This window comes from Thunnus albacares, chromosome 15, assembly GCF_914725855.1.
Source record: "Thunnus albacares chromosome 15, fThuAlb1.1, whole genome shotgun sequence".
Lineage (NCBI taxonomy): Eukaryota > Metazoa > Chordata > Actinopteri > Scombriformes > Scombridae > Thunnus > Thunnus albacares.
The window spans coordinates 1,679,738-1,699,427 of NC_058120.1; the positions used below are offsets into that span (position 1 = coordinate 1,679,738).

At 42.1% G+C, this 19,690-nt stretch overlaps 1 protein-coding gene and 1 long non-coding RNA gene across 2 annotated transcripts; both read right to left on the minus strand.

Annotated features, from left to right (window-relative positions):
• Window positions 1-6,830: 6,830 nt before the first annotated feature.
• LOC122997760 lies at window positions 6,831-13,392 on the minus strand. The gene is made up of 2 exons (XR_006407266.1): window positions 8,711-13,392; window positions 6,831-8,587 (listed from the first exon to the last, which is right to left on the minus strand). It is a non-coding gene; the product is annotated as an uncharacterized LOC122997760 (long non-coding RNA).
• Window positions 13,393-13,465: 73 nt separating this feature from the next.
• lrit3b (leucine-rich repeat, immunoglobulin-like and transmembrane domains 3b) lies at window positions 13,466-19,329 on the minus strand. Its single transcript, XM_044373925.1, has 6 exons — window positions 18,693-19,329; window positions 17,624-17,998; window positions 16,680-16,765; window positions 15,427-15,720; window positions 15,271-15,330; window positions 13,466-14,856 (listed from the first exon to the last, which is right to left on the minus strand). The coding sequence occupies exons 1-6, from the start codon at window positions 18,800-18,802 to the stop codon at window positions 14,546-14,548; spliced, it is 1,236 nt and encodes a 411-aa protein (XP_044229860.1). The 5' UTR covers window positions 18,803-19,329; the 3' UTR covers window positions 13,466-14,545.
• Between the last annotated feature and the right edge of the window lie 361 nt (window positions 19,330-19,690).

The window sequence follows — 19,690 nt, forward strand, 5'->3', positions numbered from 1 at the left end:
CCATTAGAAAGAATGCAGGTTTAAGGCACTTCCGCACTGGCTTCACTTTTCAGACCAGCAGCTATCCGCTTGAGTGCACCACTACCCCGTGTTCTAAATAGGATTAAAAGCATTCATGTTTTCTTCCAGTTTCTCCATGCATATATTGCATGTTAGCAAGTTATATAACATTGCTTTTAGTCCTATTTAGAAAATGGGGTTCTCATGCACTGCAGCCTCTTGAGTATTACAACAGCAAACAAAAATAATCCTGACCAAAAAAAAAAACCTGCCATCTGTTTTCACAGATGAAAAAAATAATCAAGGAACTTAGAAAGATTATCCTGGCAAAACCCTTTTTTCACTTGTTCTTAAGTCATAAACACAAGAGAGAAAACAATTTAGATCAGACTAAGAAAATGGATCACCATTTTTTTTTTCTCACTTGCCTCCCAGGGCTTCTGTACATCTGTCTTGAGAAACGAAAAAAAAGAGTTTTCACATTCAATGGGCCTCATACAAGAACCAGATGTACAGACTGTTTTGTTTTTATATTTTACAAGGTACAAACAAAATTTATGAGCGATTAATACCTGTATGAACAGGGAAAAACACTTGATTGGCTTAAGAATAATAATGCCTTACTTTTAAATATGATGTTGAAATCAACTAAATTAACTAAAATCAGGCGGAGGTTCAGACACTGTTCAACCATTCGACATGTGGGTGAAGCATGACGCCTTTATGGTTAAGATGGTGGCAGAAATATAAATGGTAATATATCCAATGTTCACTTGCTGAAATGATTCATGTGTAAGGTGAAGATGGCCAACATGTCTTCATGACCACTTTATTAACAATTTATGACACTTGTCTCCAAGAACTATAATGGGTAACTTACTAATTTAATTATCAAGACTAAACCTTGGCTATGATCATCAAAGTTCCATCAGAGAAAAAGATTATTCACAAACTTGTTGACTTTCCCCCAAGTGACAGTCTGGCCTGTAGCAATCAGAAGGCTTTCTTTTTTCCTGGATCATCCAGTGAATAGCAGTCAATGAATACTGTTTCAATTTCAAATCAAAGTCAATTCTTGTTTCTTTCTTCTTTCTTTCTTCTTATTTACCATATGATGATGATGATAATGATGATGCATTTCTCAAATGCCAGATTGCGAGCAGTGAGCAGCTCCTACTCTTTCACTCAGTGTACAGCCTGCGCATTGCACAGAGAAGCCTTGTTTCCACTAGCTAGCTGCTTAAAATTTAATGTAGTAATTTAATGTAACTGTTTTGTATGGTGAAGCAAAGCAGTTTGCTTAAATTAGTCACAAAAAGATGTTGTGAGTGGCTGGAGGAAGAGACTTCTGCATCAGGTTCTCCTCTATAAGTGCCAAGTAACGACAGGTATGTGGCTGCTAATTCAGCCATTGATGGGGAAAGGGCAGAATTAGCAGCTGCTGCTGAAAGAGCCACCTTAATTCTCCATGCACTCAGAAAAGCAAATTTAAAATTTTACCCTCCTATTATGTTCTAAAAGGATATACATGTATATACTTACTTTGATATTTTATGTACTTAAGACTACATTTAACTTACAATGTACAGATTGCTTTTAGTTTAAAATAAGTACAATGTATCTAAACTCAACACAAAAAGTAAGGAAATTTGTGTTTGGTAGATTATTTCTTTGTTGTAGCAATGCTTCTTGGAAATAAGTCTTATACCGTTGGAAAGCATGTTTATTTCCCTTTTAAATGGTGCCACATTTGTAAGGAACATGCATTTGTGGGATGAGCAGCAGAGGTGCTGTGAGTTGCGCCCATGAAAAATTTGCCAAATCTTCTCTGCCAATGCCAAACAGCTTATTCTGCCATTGACTCTTCCTTGGTGTTTGGTGGATTGGATGATTAAAGTTTGAAGAAACAAGACATATTGGCAATTTAACAATTTATTCATTTAACAAACAGGAGCCTCAGTAGCATGTGGAAGAACCACACACAGCCACAACAGCCTGGCACCTCCTCCTCGCACTGGTCACCAGCCTGGTCACACACTGCTGTGGGATGGCATCCCATTCTTCAACCAGCATTTGGTGCAAGTCAGCCAATGTGGTTGTGTTGGTCACTCTGGTACGAACAGCACGCCCAAGCTGATCCCACAAGTGTTTTATAGGGTTGAGGTCAGGACTGCTGGCAGGCCAGTCCATCCTCTCCACTCCCAAATTCTGGAGGTAGTCTCTGATAAACCCCACTCTGTGGGGGTGAGCGTTGTCATCTTGGAGGATAGAGTTTGGTCCCAGACTATGGAGATATGGGATTACCACTGGTTGCAGAATCTCATCTCGATATCTCTCTGCATTGAGATTGCCTCTAATGATGACAAGCCTCGTTTTTCCAGTGAGGGAGATGCCGCCCCACATCATCACACTGCCACCACCAAAAGATGTTACTCTATCGGTGCAGCAATCAGCATAGCGTTCTCCACGTCTTCTCCACACTTTGACCCTACGATCCAACTGCCATAGGCAGAATCTGGACTCATCGCTGAACGTAACGTTCCTCCACATGTTCAGGTTCCAGTGCACGTGTTGCTGACACCAGTGCAAATGGGCCTGGCGGTGAAGGGCAGTCATGGCAGGCCTCCTGGCAGCCCTATGAGACCGGAGATTGGCTGCGTGCAGTCTGTTCCGGATTGTCTGGGCAGTGAGCCGTCGGCCATATCGTCCTGCAAACCTTGACTGCAAATCTGTAGAAGACATCCTACGGTACCTAAGTGCTGACAGGGTGAGGAAACGGTCTTCTTCGTGTGTTATATGGAACTTGGCCCTCACTTTGGAGATAGTACTAGGGCTCGCTCCAAATAATGCCGCAACTTGGTTTTGCAGAACACCAGCTTGAAGTTGCCCTATCGCACAGGCCCTATCAAGATCGGTCAAACGTGGCATGCCGATTCTTGGAGCAGACACCTACTGACCACTGTAGCAGGGCCCATGCTCACCTGGGGGTACCAGAAGCTCAAAACAAGAGTCAATAGCAACAGCAAAGTAAGCTGTTTGGCATTGGCAGAAAAGATTTGGCAAATTTTTCATGGGCACAACCCACATACTCAGCTCTGCTGCTCATCCCACAAATGCATGTTCCTTACAAATGTGGCACCATTTAAAGGGAAATAAACACGCTTTCCAACGGTATAAGATTTATTGCCAAGAAGCATTGATTACAACAAGTTTATTTTATTGCTTATGATGAACAGAACATCCAAATATATATATAAATAATTCCCAAAATAACTTGTTTATATTTTCTTATGTGTTAAAATAAGCAATTATTGTTACATCTGTTGTGTTATGGGCTAAAATTGACACTGAAATTGATTTGAACTGATATACTTCCCTAGGCTTATGGCCCCTCCAGTTGTATTTTTTGCCTCCTCTGTTTAACCCCTCAATATCCACCCTTTTTATAGAATTTTCACCTATTTGGCATACCCAAATGGAAAAGCTTATAACAGAAGAACTGTAAGGCCATGATGCATGTATTAGGCTTTGGATGATGAGCAAAGCAGGACACTGAAGTGTTGTTGGTTGTTCAGCAGCTAAAAAGTCTTTACAGCCATCCAGACGATGGACATTTACATCAGAAATGGCTGAAATTCATTTTTGGAGACAACCTTTGTCTTGTGTGTGTGTGTGTTCGGCACATTTTACAGTCTGCTTAACAAGACTCAGTACTCTACAGGGTTTTCCCCTTCTTCATCTTCAATCTTTGGGTGAAGGTTTGAAACATGATTTTTTTTCCGTTACTCAGTTAAAGGAATATAATATATCTGTGCTAAATCTAAGCTAGTGACCTCTGGCTACATTCTTCCCTTTGTTCAGGATCAGACTCCGACGGGCACAGGTCTTATCTCATGTGTCATGTGACACATATTTCAGCCTTTGGCCGTAACCAATGATAGTGATGTGGAAGATGTTCAGCCTCATAAACAATCCGATACCCACATCCAACAAATGGACAGCTAGCTCGCTAAAGCTTCATACTCGACCTTATATAAAGATAATTAATGTAGAGCTTCTTATTATTAGTAAATTACATTTTATTACAAAAGCATCTCCTGGTCACTCAGGTTCTGCTCTACTGGTCACTCAGGGTCAGCAGTAGAGATTTATTAAATCAATTCCACAGATCTACAATTTACCAACTTTTTATTTTGATATGGACAAACTGCGTGGTAGTGGTGCAACAGGTATGCAGGCTGTATACAGGATTCACAATCAGGCTTCAAGCAGTTGTGCAATGACATGTTTACCAGCCAAATCTGCCTTTTCTGGCTTCTACTTCTGAAACTATTGTTTGCATTTCAGTGGCAGTAAAGTTTTTCTGCATCTCATGAATCAGACAGTAATTTTGCGTGCACACTTATTTTGTGCACAAAGTAAGAACATTTCAACAAACATATTAGTGAATGAGGCCCAATGTGTTCTTGAAGGTCTTTTAATAATTCCCCTCATATAAATTTCACTGTCTTGTGTAATTTGATGTTTATTATTTCTAATTTATCAGGAGTCATTGAGATTTGTAGATAATCAGTAACTTAATTCCAAAACATTGTTAACTTGCAGTAAACATGGACAAGTTCCAGGTAGACTGGAAAGGGATCCAAATGTAACATCAAGTAAAATTCAAAACTGACAGTTACTTGGATCTTTTCAGGACTGTTGAATGTGTTGAAAAGACATGAAACCTGGTGAATCTGTTCTAATGTCTCACTCCACAGTGATGGTCTTATCAGCACACCTGCTGTCGGTGCTCATTGCTCCACAGCCAGCTGATGGCAGGCTGAAGGAAAATTTCTTCATGATGCTTTTTCAAGGACAAAGGAATTTCAGTGGTTAGAGGTTTCTGTTCTGTCACAAACCTCATATTGCATACTGCTCTCTCTGTTAGTGAGGCAATAGAACATTTTACCATTTCCTATATAGCTGTGATTTTATCACTATTTTAACCACTAAGTTTCAGGGCATCCCTGGTACTCTTTTTTTTCAGGAAACAACAGCCAGGTGCAGTGACCTCCTGGAGTCTTGTCATTGTGGTGTGTTACATTCATTTTCTCCATTGATGTCAGGTCTGTTCCAATACCCACATTTACAGTGTTTGCAAGTAGTCGAGTGGCTACTTGTGTGACGTAGTTCCTTTTACTGTCACAGAGCCCAGGTGCCTGTTAAGACCACAGGAGTGTGGAAGTTTACCAGAGCTCACTGGGACATTCTTTACCAAAAGCACATCCCATCACTCACGCAAATACAAACACTGTTAAGTACATGGCACAGTTGAGCTCAATGATTTATTGAAGTAGGAGTGAGATCAGCCAAAAAGTATTACAGTCACAGTCAGATGACAGTGAAAAACACACATTCAGATGAGAGCACAAAGCAATTTGTTAGTTTGTTAGCAATGAGTTAGAAGTTCTAGAAGCACGTAGCTTTACTAAACATACAAGAGACAAAAGACAATGATATATTGAATGGTTTTTGTCTGATAACATTTTATAAGAATGGAACATATTTTTCCAAATCTTTGAAAATGGATATGATATTTAATATTGATCTTGACAATGTAAGATATGCAATATTACTCTTATCAGTCCCATCAACAAGAAAAAAGGATTGTTAATATTACATAATAACCATGTGTGGAGGTTCTGATCTAACTGGATATTAAAGGATAGGTTCCCAATTCTTAAATCAACAGTCAGGTGTCCATATGAACAGTGTTCATACTGGTTATTAAAAGATCCCCTTCAAATGTGCTTTCAATGTAAGTGATGGGGGCCAAAATCTACGGTGTGTCCACACAGTTATTTAGTGCAAAAATGCATTTAAAAGTTGATGTGAAGCTTATATGAGTCTTCAGCAGTCTGAGTTAGTTATATCAAGTGGATATCTGCCACATTTACAGTCTTTTTAGCATCAAATTCCCTCTTTGTGTTTCCTCAGACAGTGTTTTCCCGTTGAGCTGCGGTGGAAGTATAGTAACAAAACGACTGTAATGTTGAAAGATATCTACTTGATTTGACTCGTTTGGACGCTGAAGCTTCATATTCGCTTCAGATAAACTTTTAAATACATTTTTGCACAGAAGGAGGACTATGGATTTTGTCCTCCATCACTTTCATTGTAAGTGCATCATGAAGCGATCTTCAGTGGTCAGTGTTACATACTCCCCCCCTGCTGGATGGGATATGTACAGCCTTATTACTGACCCTTTGTTTGTGCTCTCTCCCAGGTGGCCCTGAGAGGATGATTGAGGGGAGGGCCTATAAAGAAGGAAGGAATGTGGTTTGGACTCTCTCTTCCATTTTCCCAGCCTGAGTAGCTGTAGTTTGGTTCTTGTTCTGTTGTAGTTTTGCCTTTGTTAGTTCATTGGTTTGGGTTGGTGAGTCTGGTAGTCCTAGCTTTATTTCTGTTAAATTTAGTTGTTATGTGGATTCAGGTTAGAGAAGAGCCCAGATCCTACAGCCCTTTGTGGGCTAGTCTGTGTGTCTCCTCTTCTTTTTGTTAATTTTAGTTGGCTTTAGTTGGTTATTTGGTTGTTGTTTTTGTTAATAAATGTGTTTAATCTTTGTGGAAAATCCTGACTCCTAATTATGTTGGGCCTTCTGTGGGCGAGCTGGTTTTTAGAGGGTTGTAACATAATTTTGGGGGCCCGTCGAAGCTCATTGAAGACTTTTGAAGTTTTCAATGTGTGTTTTCTGGCATCTAGATTTGGTGGCTTAGTGGCAGTAGTGGTTTGTACGCCTGAGGCCAGGTGTACTGTGTGTTGCCTTTTGTGTTTTTGGTGACTTTTGTGGACACAGTTTGTTGGCTTTGTGCATGTTGCTGTAATTTAGGTTGCAGTAGTTTGAGTCAGGAATTTACTGTTTTGAGGCTGTGTGTAGCAACATTTTTTGCTGTGATTGGATTTTGTTGACTCTTTTGAAGATGGAATTTAAATTGGAGCAGTTCGTTGAGTCTCCTACCCTGGGGGGGGGTTCATCAGTGTACTAAGGATAATCTGCTATTAATTGCCAATCACTTTAACGTTGTTGTTTCTAAACAAATGGAAAAAACAGGTGGTTAAAGCGGAGTTATATGCTGCTTTAGTTGATAAGGGTATTCTGCCGCTGCAGAGTACTCCTAAATTTCCAGACCGGTCATGTCAAACTCTCGATCAAACAGTAAGACTTAAAGAATTGGAAGTTGAGTTACAGCGTTTGGCTTTAAAAGAGAAAGAACTACGGTATTTGAACGATCTTTAAACAAAAAAGCTTGAGCAGCAAACGAAAGTTCGCTTGCGTGAATTAAAGCTTGGTGTTGTTTCTCAAGTTTCCGCTAAATCCGCAGATTTTGATGTGAGCAGAAACATTCGTTTGGTCCCTCCTTTTGATGAAAAGGATGTTGGTAGATATTTCATCATGTTTGAGCGCATGGCTTCTACGCTGAAGTGGCCGAAAACATGTGTGGACTTCGCTGTTGCAATGCGTCCTCAGTGGTAAAGTGCAGAAGGTTTACTCGTTGCTTCCGGCGGAAGAGTGTCTTGATTTTGACAAAGTAAAATCTGCCGTGCTTACGAGCTGGTGCCTGAAGCGTACCGTCAAAGGTTTCGCAGGTTGAAAAAGCAAGGACATCAAACTTATGTTGAATTTGCTCGCGAGAAAGAGGCTCTTTTTGACCGCTGGTGTATATCTAATGACGTTAGTGATTTTGCGCTGCTTAAACGGTTAGTGCTGATGGAGGACTTCAAAAACTGTTTCCCGGAGAGGGTGTCAACATATTTGAATGAACATAAAGTTTGTGATGTGTTTAAAGCTGCTGTTTTGGTTGATGACTATGTCTTCACTCAGAAGGCCATTTTTGTGGATCACCCTTTCAGTTACGTTAATAAGTCTTTTGAAAGCCTGAATGGTAATGGGAAGAATGGTGCTAAAAGTTTGGCTTTGTCTCAGAGTGGCGGAGGTTCTGGTCCCCCAGAGCTTGATGTTAAGGTTGACAGGGAGGATGTAAAGGATAATGTAATGTGCACCTATTGTTAGAAAAAGGGGCATGTTGTGGCAAGCTGCCCTGTGTTGCAAAAACGAAATGTAAAACCAGTAGCCTTAGTAAACAAGTTTGATAAAGACTTGAACGAACCTGGGATGTCTGAAATGTCCAGTGGGCTGTCGGACTTTGTTCCTTTTGTGATGGATGGTGTTGTCTCGTTGCCTGGCAACAATCTTAAAGTTCCGGTGAAGATGCTGCGGGACACGGCTGCCTCCCAGTCCCTCATTCTGGAGGGTGTTTTTCCACTTGGCAATGAGTCTGCTGTCTGGTGTTGGGTCTGGGCATGGAGAACATAGGCGTGCCGTTGCATAAAATCCTGGTTGAGTCAGACTTGGTGTCCGGTGAAGTAACTGTGGGAGTGCGCCCTGGTTTCCCGGTTCAGGGAGTTGCCTTTCTAATGGGGAATTATTTGGCTGGCGAAAAGTGCTTGTTACGCCTGAAGTGACGCCAGTCCCTGTTAGGCAGTCTCCAGATGAGCTTGCTCAGAAGTTTCTCAGAGTTTTTGCAGCTTGTGCTGTTACTTGATCTATGGGTAAAAAGGATGATGAGGAGGTTGATTTGAGTGACAGTTTTCTCTGTGATACTGGTGATAGTAGCTCCTGTCCTCCAGACGCTGCTGAGAGTGGCACCATGTGTGTTAAAAACTTACCTGAGGTTGAAAACTTGTCCCTGTCTCGTGAGCAGTTAATTGTTGAACAAAGAAATGATGCTATCTTGTCCCCTCTATTTGAAGCTGCGGCAGTTGGAGATAAAGTTGAGTCTTTGTCAACAGGTTATTTTGTGAAGGATGGCCTGCTCATGCGTAAGTGGACATTATTGAATGCCACTGCTGCAGATGACTGGAGAGTTGTGACTCAGATTGTTATTCCAGGTCCATATCGGGCAGAAATCTTGAATCTGGCACATGACAATCCTCTTGCTGGTCATTTGGGGGTCCGGAAAACTTACAACCGCATTTTGCGGCACTTCTTTTGGCCTGGGTTAAAGAGGGATGTTGCACGTTATTGTAAGTCTTGTCACATATGTCAGGTGGCTGAGAAGCCAAACCAGACCATTCCTCCTGCTCCACTGTATCCAATTCCTATGATGTGTGTGTGTGAACCATTTGAACGTGTCTTGGTTGACTGCGTGGGCCCACTTCCACGGACAAAATCTGGTAATAAGTTTTTGTTGACGGTGATGTGTGCGTCCACTCGATTTCCAGAGGTGTTTCCTTTGCGTAACTCTGACTAAGTTCTTTTCATTGTTTGGTCTACCAAAAGTTGTGCAGACAGACCAGGGTTCAAACTTTATGTCGCGTGTGTTTGCTCCGCTGCTGAGGCAGCGCAAGATTAAACACTGCTATTCCAGCGCGTACCATCCTGAGAGTCAGGGCGCACTTGAGCGCTTTCACCAGACATTAGAAACTATGTAGCGAACTTATTGCCTGGAGTTTGAAAAGGACTTGGATGCGGGGGTTCACATGCAAATGTTTGCTATCTGGGAGGTGGTTCAGGAATCTCTTGGGTTTAGTCCATCAGACCTAGTCTTCTCTCATACTGTACGTGGTCCCTTGAAGCTCTTGAAGGACAAGTGGCTGGGGGGAAGGAACAGAGCAGAACTTGCTGGATTTTGTCAGTAAATTCAGGTTCAAGCTACGACGTGCTTGTGAGATAGCCAGAGATAATCTCTGGGCAGCGCAGGCTAGGATGAAGGGCTGGTATGATAAGCACGCTAAAAGCAGAGAATTCCTGCCTGGTAAAGTTTTGGTGTTGCTGCCGCTTCCTGGGTCTAGCTTGCAGGCTAGCTATAGTGGTCCTTACCTGATCCAGGAAAAAACTAGTGATAGAGACTATAGTAGCCACTTCTGATCAGCGGCGTAGAGCTCATCTGTCACATTAATATGTTGAAAGCTTACTGTGATAGGGAGAATGTACAGCTGGGGATGGAGTCCAGTTCTGGTTCAGGTGGCGCTGCTGTGACCTCTGCAGCGCTGTCCAGTGCTGAAGTCACTGCACCATGTGTTTAGTCTTGTTGCGCTGTCCAGTGCTGACGTGAGTGATGGAGTTCTGTCTGTAGTTCTGACCCAGGGAAATTTGTCAAACTCTGAGGTCTTACAAAAATCTCCCTGCTCATTTGTCTCATCTGCAGTGCTAGGATTTGATTGAGTTAATTGAGTCTAACAAGTCTAACAAAACACTGTTCCCTCTCAGACACACCCGTTGACTCACGATATTGATGCGGGTGACTCACAGCCCATTAAGCAGCGTCCTTATCGTGTAAACCCAGACAAACGCCGCCGTCTTAAGAAGCAGGTGGTCCAGTATGATATTGCTGAGCCCAGCTGTAGTGCGTGGAGCTCCTCGTGCTTGCTTGCTGATAAGGCTAATGGTGAAGATCGCTTCTGTACCAATTTTCGAAAGGTGAATGGTGTAACAAAACCAGACTGTTATCCTCTTCTGAGGATAGAAGATTGTGTAGATCGTGTCGGGGGAGCCAGGTTTGTTACCGAGTTAGATCTACTAAAAAGATACTGGCAAGTTCCGTTGACTGAGCGTGCGAAAGATCTCAGCATTTGTTACACCTGATGACTTTCTTCAATACACCGTCATGGCCTTTGGCATGCGTAATGCGCCGGCCTCCTTTCAGCGTTTGAATGTCGTTCTCGCTGGGTTGTCTTTCTGTGAGGCATATCTCGATGATTTGGTTGTGTGTTCTGAGTCGTGGGATGAACATCTGGAACATCTGCGTACAGTGTTTTGCCGTCTGAAGGAGGCGGTTTTGACTGTGTACCTGTCTAAATGTGCGTTCAGGCAGGCCACAGTGATTTATCTTGGAAAGGTGGTGGGGGGAGGTCAGGTTCGTCCTGTTCAGGCGAAGGTGTGTAGAGTGTATTTTGGTGTTTCCTGTTCCAACCACTCGAACTGAGCTTCGCCGCTATTTAGCTATGGTTGGCTATTACAGAGGATTCTGCCTCGTCCTTAACTGACCTGCTTAGTCCAAAAGTGAACTTTAAGCGGTCTGATGCCTCCCAGTCCGCTTTTGAACAGACCAAAAGTCTCCTGTTAGATGCACCCGTCCTCGCTGCACCGCGCTTTGATCAGTCAGCTGTGGATGCGAGTGACACCGGCGTGGGCGCTGTTCTCTTACAGGATGGTTCTGATGGGGTAGAGCATCCGATTTCTTGTTTTTCCAGAAAACTTTGATTTCCATCAGAAATGGTATTCAACCATTGAAAAAGAAGCCTTGGCGCTTATTATGGCTCTGGAACATTTCGAGGTTTTATGTCGGCTCGTCTAGCGCTCCCGTACTTGTGTATACGGATCATAATCCGCTCGGTTTTTTGTTTTTTTTTTTCTTTTTTGCATAGGACGCGAAATAAGAATAGGCGTCTGAGCTGGAGTTTGCGACGACAGGCCTTCAATGTGGAAGTCAGACATATCCGTGGCAGGGATAATGTTCTGGCTGACGCATTGTCGCGTCTGGAATCAGCAGGTTCCTGAACAGTGAATCCTGACCAGACTGTACACTTTTGGTTTGTTAACTTTCCCCGCGGGACGCACTGTCCAGTAACATGTCCAGCCTTATGACTGACCCTTTGTTTGTGCTCTCTCCCAGGTGGCCCTGAGTAGATGATTGAGGGGGGAGGGCCTATAAAGGGGGAAGGAATGTGACTTGGACTCTCTTCCATTTTCCCAGCCTGAGCAGCTGTGGTTTGGTTCTTGTGTTTGTTCTGTTATGTTGCAGTTTTGCCTTTGTTAGTTCATTGGTTTGGGTTGGTGATTCTGGTAGTCCTAGCTTTATTTCTGTTAGGTTTAGTTATGTGGATTCAGGTTAGAGAGGAGAGCGCTTTTTGTTCATTTTAGTTGGCTCACCAGCTTTTGTTATTTGGTTGTTTTTGTTAATAAATTTGTTTTAATCTTTCTAGAAAATCCTGACTCCTATTTATGTTGGCCCTTCTGTGGGCAAGCTGGTTTTTAGAGGGTCGTAACAGTCAGTATGAACAGGAAGAATGATTACAGCAAGAAAAACAGATTTCAGTGTTTATTTGGGCTCCTGACAGTAGTTTTTAATAATATTCACTCTGAATCCAACATTGTAACTTCAACTTCTTGTCTGTTGATTATAGTTGGTCAAACAGAAACTGCTGTCCCTCAATAGTTCCAGCATGTCGCAACCACAAACTGACATTGTTACATTTCTGTTTTACATTTGGACTAAAACAACATACGTTTAGTGAGCTTCAGAGGCATTGGTAGATGTATTTTTGAATTTTGGGCAGAGCCAGGCTAGCTATTTCGCCCTGCTTCCAGTCTTTGTGCTAAGCTAGGCTAACCACATCCTGTTCTGTACTTAAAACAGATATGAAATTGATATCCATCTTGTCATCTAACTCTGAGAGAAAGTGAGCAATTTCCAAAAAAATGATGATCTATTTCTTAAAAGTGTGAACTCACCTCAGAGGTACAGCTGCAGCAGGCAGACCTGTTTTTTTTTTGTTTTGTTTTTTTCTGAAAATTGCCAACTTTTCCACTCTGACTTAGAGAGGCAGTGATGTCATGTCTGTGCTTTAAATCAAATCAGTTTATAAACTGAATTAGGGCCATGGCTTATTAATGTCCCTGTATGTGTACAGCAGACAAATGGACTGCTGAGGACACTGCACCAAACCACCTGGCCCTTGATAGTCATGTCTGCAGTCTCTGCACTAAGTTAAGCTTGTTTCATGAACAGTCTCTTGGTGCTGTTTAATGGACAGGTTGCTGGCTTCAATATGCACTAACCTCCCAGCATGCACTGGGTGCTTTATAGCTAAGCAAGAAGTGGATAGTCTGATGCCAACTATCCCCTCCAGGTTAAGACTGTGTCCATGTGAGGTTGTTCATGTCATACTGTATTCATTTGTCTTCATTTTATGCAACATGTAGTTCTGTTTAATGTTCCTCCAACACTGTATTTCACCAGTTCATTCTGCTACCGGGTTATGGGTAATTTCTAACTGGCACCTGTTGGTGTAAGTGATCTCACCAGTAGTGTACAGTACAAGCAGTCACTTATTTGACCTCAGTCCTAGTTTGCACTTTTGGAGGAGGAATTGGCCTGTGTGATTCACACAGGGATTCCTACCACATATTTTTCCATTGTGTAAGTAGGGGTGTATGTAGGGCAAGTCCTGAACAGCTGGAACTAGTTTTCCTCATACATAATGTATTTTTGGTCTTGAACAGCGGAACACAAGCATTATGTGAAAAACATACATAAATAGAGCTTGTGAAGAACAAACACACAGGACTAACATCTGTATTTGGGAGGCCCCAAATACAGATGTTAGACTGATCAGTGATTTTTTTTTTTTTTGTCAAGATGCTTTTCATAAATTGTGTGTTTTGTATTTTATCATTTGGAGTGTTGTTGTTTGGTGTATGTGTTTTAATGAACTGCCAAAGACAATTTTCCTTTTTTGTGGACAATAAAGTTGTATTCTATCAGGGCAAAGATTTTCTACTGAAAGCATGATGAGACTGTTACACAAAGTAAATCAAATAGAACCACAAGACAATAGCCAGCCGATGGCCACTGACACACATGAAAGTAAAGGCTAATAATCTCATGTCACAGGAGGACTGTCCCTTTCAAATTCTCAAGAGTTCTTTCAAAACCTGGAGATTATCTATTGGTGCCATCTACTGGACATGTCACATTGTCAAAGAAGATTTCTAGTGTTGATCATAATTGGCTTTCTATTAATCTCTTGCTCTTCCTCTGTTATTATCTGTTTGATTTGCTGTTATCTGTTGTTGCACCTACCTGCAAGTCATGTCATTGACCTGTAGCTTTCTCCTTGTGGATGAGACAGGAAGAGATGTATTTGTGTCAGATGTGAATCAGAATGCTCTTGGTGCTAACTAAAATGTTTATTTGCTCAATGTTAGATGTGAAATAAAGAGCCAGTTATTTTTCTCAGATTTTGCAACCCACTAGAAAATTAAAAGATTGCCCTAAAATAGAAGAAAAATCTAAATTTGCAGCCCACATATAATACTGAGTTCTAAATATTTGAAACATTGTGAAATCGTCCTTCAGGCTGGATTTGTGACTCATGTTGTAAACTCCAAGTTTCAAAAACCCCTTTGAGAGAACTTTCAGGTCACACCAACAGACACATGACACATCCACTTTTCTGTGTGTCACACATTTTATTTTTGCAAACAAGTTGGATGTCTCATCAACATACAGTGTGTTATTTTGAAGTGCAGAATGAACCCAACAAGGGCTGAAACACTAAAACTACAAAAGTCAATTAAGTTGTATTTTTCCTTGTTGAAGTAACTGACACCGACCAACTTCACTGTATCTCATACAAGTGTTTCTGACATCCGAGTGGTTGAGCTGTCTGACCGCTCAGATGAGTCTTGATCTGTCTTGAATCTGTCTCATTTGCATCTTAATGTACTTGTCTATGGGGAAGACTTTAGACACAAGATCAGAAGCTGTATGGGTGTTGTTATGTAATTGGGGTAGGTGGTATAATGTTTTGGAGTATCTGATTCTCCTTCATTGAGGGGGTGGGGATGGCAGCTAGAGTCTGGTTTGGCTTTCTGTATTTTGATGATGACTTGGGTGGTGTCTTCTGGGACTTCTTTTTTGGGAGTCGGGTTAGTCTTGTGAGTCCCACCACCTTCAGCTTAATTGGAGCTTCAGATATTCCTGCCATGTTCCGTGCCTGGCAGCGATATTCACCAGCATCCTTGTAGGATAACCCGTTCAGGCTGATTATTGACCAGCGAACTCCTACTCGAGGAGATTCCTGCATGACTAGAACAGAAGAAGTTGCACAATGTCAACTCTCAGCACACAGTGTTTCCCCTCAAAGTATTCTAGCATGGTGACCTGCTTCAGAATCACAAGACACACTAGCATTTATAATTTACAAATATAAAAAATATATTTATATCATTTTCTCAAACTACAGTTCATTTGGATGGAATTGTTCACTTTAGCTACCAGTAGTGTTGTATTTACATTTATCTGAAGTCATTTGGAGTCTGAGGTATACAATCTTTCCTAGCAAAAAATATTAAAATGGCACTTCACTGATTTCACATGTCAGGTTCAGTTTGCCTTTCATAGTTAGTGCTACTGAGCCTATGAAAACCGTTGTAATGTGAATGAATACTGTATGGTATAAACATATTTAAAACTTTAATGAGACAAAGAAGTACAACTTACAGCTTTCCAAATTCCTGGGTAGCTGTTCAGAGTTGTCAAGGATGTTCTTTTGGCAGCAATCTGTACAGAGTACCAGATCACAACCACATGACTCAACTGAGACTCAAAATGTTTGTAAAACCAATTCATCACCTGAGAGGGACCTGGAATTCTCACCAGCATTGGCTGAGGTTTTGATCCAGGTCAGAGTTGGTGTTGGATAGCCAGTGGCGTCACAGCGGAGGATTACGTTGCTGCCCAGTGGAGAGATGACTCTGGTGGCTGCAGGCTGGACAGAGGGCCTCATACAGCGGGACAGCTGGACCTGGGTCAGCAGCATCCCTGACTGACCCAAAGACCTGCTGCATGTCAGCAGCTGGTCCATGAGAACCACAGGACTCCCCAGGGACATGGAGAGTGACATCACCATGGAGATCTGGCAGTCACACAACCAGGGGTTGTCATGGAGACCTGGGTATCCAGGAAAATTGGGCTTGTTTTCATCATTGAAATGTTTGCTGTAGGTCACAAACTGGGTGGAGAAATGGTGTGGATGTAATGACAGGTTTGTGTAATTTAATTCAGTATTGTTGTCACTACAGACAGTTTCTGCCAAATATATTTTCACAGTGAAAATAACAGTGATGTCTATTCACAATCCATGTGAGGCATTTGCTTCTCTGACAATTCTGAAGTATTTAGCACCAAGTTGGATGTATGAAAGCTTAAAAAAATTATGTGAAAGTCCCGCTCCTGTTTTCTTGTATGGAAGTCCCATTTAACACTGCTGAGAGCTCCTTCTCTAGGCAGGTGGTGACAAATACTGTGGCAAATACTAACATTCTCACTTCAAAGACTGTAAATGATTGAACTTATTCTGCATTTCAACACTATCCAGAGGAGCGAGAAAAGAGTGGACCACAAAGATAACTAAATTGTGGGGGCTCATCCTTTTTTTTTTTTAATCAGCATTTTACAAAACTTTTGAACTCTGACAAATTTTCCACTTATGAGCTCACAATACTACTAGTGTTCATGAGGACGTTTCCAAAGAGGATGGTAAATTACAAGTTCATTTAATGGTGCTTACTCAATGATGTTAACAACTTTTTTTGTTCCTCCTCAAAATGAAATGACACTGAAATGGAGAAAAGAAAATGACTCGTGGAGTCGTGTCCATTTCTGTCAAAAGGTTGAACTCACAGGTTCCATTTAGTGATTTGTATATGCTATAAACAATATAAACATTACTGTAAATCAACTAACTGTGTGAGCAACTCTTCAACATCATGAATATTGACCTGGATCCTCTATTGAAAGATATTTACACATTCACTCTTCTTCATGGCTTTGCTGATCTAAACCAAGTAAGCATATTGTTGATAGGAGTAGCACGTAATGTCTCTCTATTCATCCAAAACATACTGTACCCAAAATTCTTCTTTGTACTGGTCCTCCCTGTTGACCAGGGAGAGGAAACCAAAGGTCCAACAGCTCAGCAGGCAATATAGTCAGCCTAAAGAGAAAAACAAAGGCACTTACAACACCACATACAGCTCCTACCCATTGATCAAAGGCATAAAACAGACCAACAACCCATCTGACAGACACCCATAACTCCATTCATCATCCCTCCTCAACACCCATAACCACACAAACACACACACACGCACACACACACACACACACACACACAGAGCTATACCACAGCATTTCATATAAAAGGACTAACCCATTCAATTTTCAACAAAACAATATACAAACCATGATATCAAGTCATCACATTCAGATACATCTACAGAGACCCTCCTCCCCCACAGTAGACACAGCCCTGTCTATACACCCGACCTTCTGAAACCCCACAATATCATTCACCAAGCTGTAATAAGCATAATCAGCCAGAGGAGAGGAGAGGAAAGGAGAGGAGAGGAGGGGAGAGGAAAGGGAAGGGGAGAGAAAAGGAGAAAAAGAAAGGAGTAGGGAGAGGGGAGGAGAGGAGAAGAGAGGAGAGGAGTGGGGAGAGGATGGGAGAGTGGTGGAGAGGAGAGGAAGAGAGGAGTGAGAAGAGGAGAGGGTAGGAGAGGAAAGGACAGGGAAGTTAAGAGAAGAGGAGACAAAGAAAGGAGTGGGGAGAGGAGAGGACAAGAGGAGAGAGGAGGAGAGGAGAGGAAGGGAAAGAAGTGGAAGAGAGGAGTGGGGAGAAGATAGTAGAGTAGTGGAGAGGAGAAGAATAGAGGAGTGAGGAGAGGGGAGGAGAGGAGAGGAGTGGGGAGAGGAGAGGAGGAAAGGAGAGAGGAGGAGGAGAGAGGAGAGAAGTTGAACATGTCTGTTGAATACCTCTGAGGTTACATGGTTCTTTAGCAGTTGGACACACCTGTTGCTGGACAGGTCGAGGTAGGTGATGTTGGGGAGAAAGAGTGCAGCGTGGGCAGGAAGGCTGGACAGACGGTTGTTGTGGAGGCCCAGAGTCTGAAGGCGGGGCATGTCCCTCAGCCCCTCCCAGGGGAAGGCTGTCAGGAGGTTTCCATCCAGACGCAGCTCTCGCAGGGCCTTCAGGTTCACAAAGCTGCTGGGGTGGATTGATGTGATGGAGTTGTAGGTCAGCCACAAGAAGCGCAGCTCTGACAGGTTGTAGAAGGCTGCTCGGGGCACCCTGGAGATTAGGGTCTTCTCCAGGCGCAGCTTGACTGTGTCAGCTGGGACATTAATGGGAACAGCTGAGATTCCAGGGTCACTGCACTGCACCAACCTGACAAGTTAAACACAAACCTGTAAGGGTTAAGGTTTGGACAGATAAATACCATTGACTGTATATAAATATGGAGGTTATGACAGCTCCCCAAAAGTGAAGCTAAAACATCTGGATTGCCCCCAGATGGCTGCTGCAGTCTAGGTCATAAGTCCCGCCCCCTCCATGTTAGTGGATGGGACATGAGCCAGTCTAAAAAATGTTTCCTAAAGATGGTTTCTATCATTTTAAGTAGTTCTTATCATGCTGATGGTTGTCCAGGTCACATTTACTATTTAATAACTTATCCTGATTTATAATAACCAATCACTGAAAAATGTATAGCATTTCTGGTGGCACCCTGCAGCCTCCACAGGGGAAGACATGTATATCAAAATGTGCAGTCATTAATGGAATCTTATTGCTTTTGGATAATGTCTCCTCCTCCAAAGAATATGATGTATGTATTACACCCTCAATTTGCAATATAGAATGCTATCCAGTGACAGAATTGACATAGATTTGATTACAATATTTATTGCATTAGCACTACTGTGTTGTGTTACTTCTTTAATATGATCATTCTTAAAATATAATAGGCTGTAATGAGTTACATTCAAGCAGAAATTAATTGCGCACAGAGAGAGAGAGAGAGAGAGAGAGAGAGCGAGAGAGAGAGAGAGAGCTAAAGTGTATTAAGTCAACCTCACTCAACCTGAGCTCTGCTATTCCAGTGTTCCCATAAGTGCAGGCACATAAAGCTGGACAGGAGTGGACCACCGACAGAGAGGACTGCAAGATGTGAAGAATGACCAGCAGATACATCCTTCAGACAAATCCCGTATTCACACAGGCCCTTTGTATCTCCATATTCCCAGTCATGTCCAGTCTGAGGCTGTGTCCACAGTGCAGAGTGAAACTGAATCCCAGATTAGCTGGGATTACACTGCTTACAAGCGGCATGTAATCCCACGCCTCACTGTCAGAAGAACAAGTCACAACATCAGGGCCGTTGGGACCTTGAGGACAATTTGACCCCACCACTCCACTCTGTAGAGTATTTCATAAACAGCATTATACATCAAACAACAGTGTAAGGCATCAGTGTATAATCCTAAAATGGGACTGTTAATTATGCAATTATTAACAGAAGGGGTGTAACAGTACACAGAATTCATGATTAGGTACGATTTCGGTACACCAAGGAAGAAAAGGAAAGTTAGAAAATGACATATTGGTCCTTTAATTTGTGAAACGTAAACATCCATGGCTAATTGGCCAACTATTACTGACAGTTTAGTCGCTGCAGTGGAAAAGGAAAACAAGCTTTCTGTTTCTTGCAAGGAGTCAGGACACCTGCTGACAGCTGTTTTATGCTGATTTATTAATTATTATTAATAATTACTGTATATAAAGTAGTGTAAACTAGCTCCACCTCCAGCAGCTACAACAGGAACATGCTGCTCTGACACTGATGCTTCTGTATTAATGATCTAATGATGTCATATAATCATAATTGGTCAATTGGTCAGAGAGACTAAACCACTACTTTTACTGCAATACTTTAATTAACGTTACATTTTTCTCTCTCAGAACTCGTTCTTACAACATGCTGTCTGACCGCGTCAGAAATCAGATGTATTTATCGTTGCTCTGTACGGCTTCACTCAAAGGTGGAGTGAAAAGCCAACCGTCACAGAGAGGGGGGGGGGG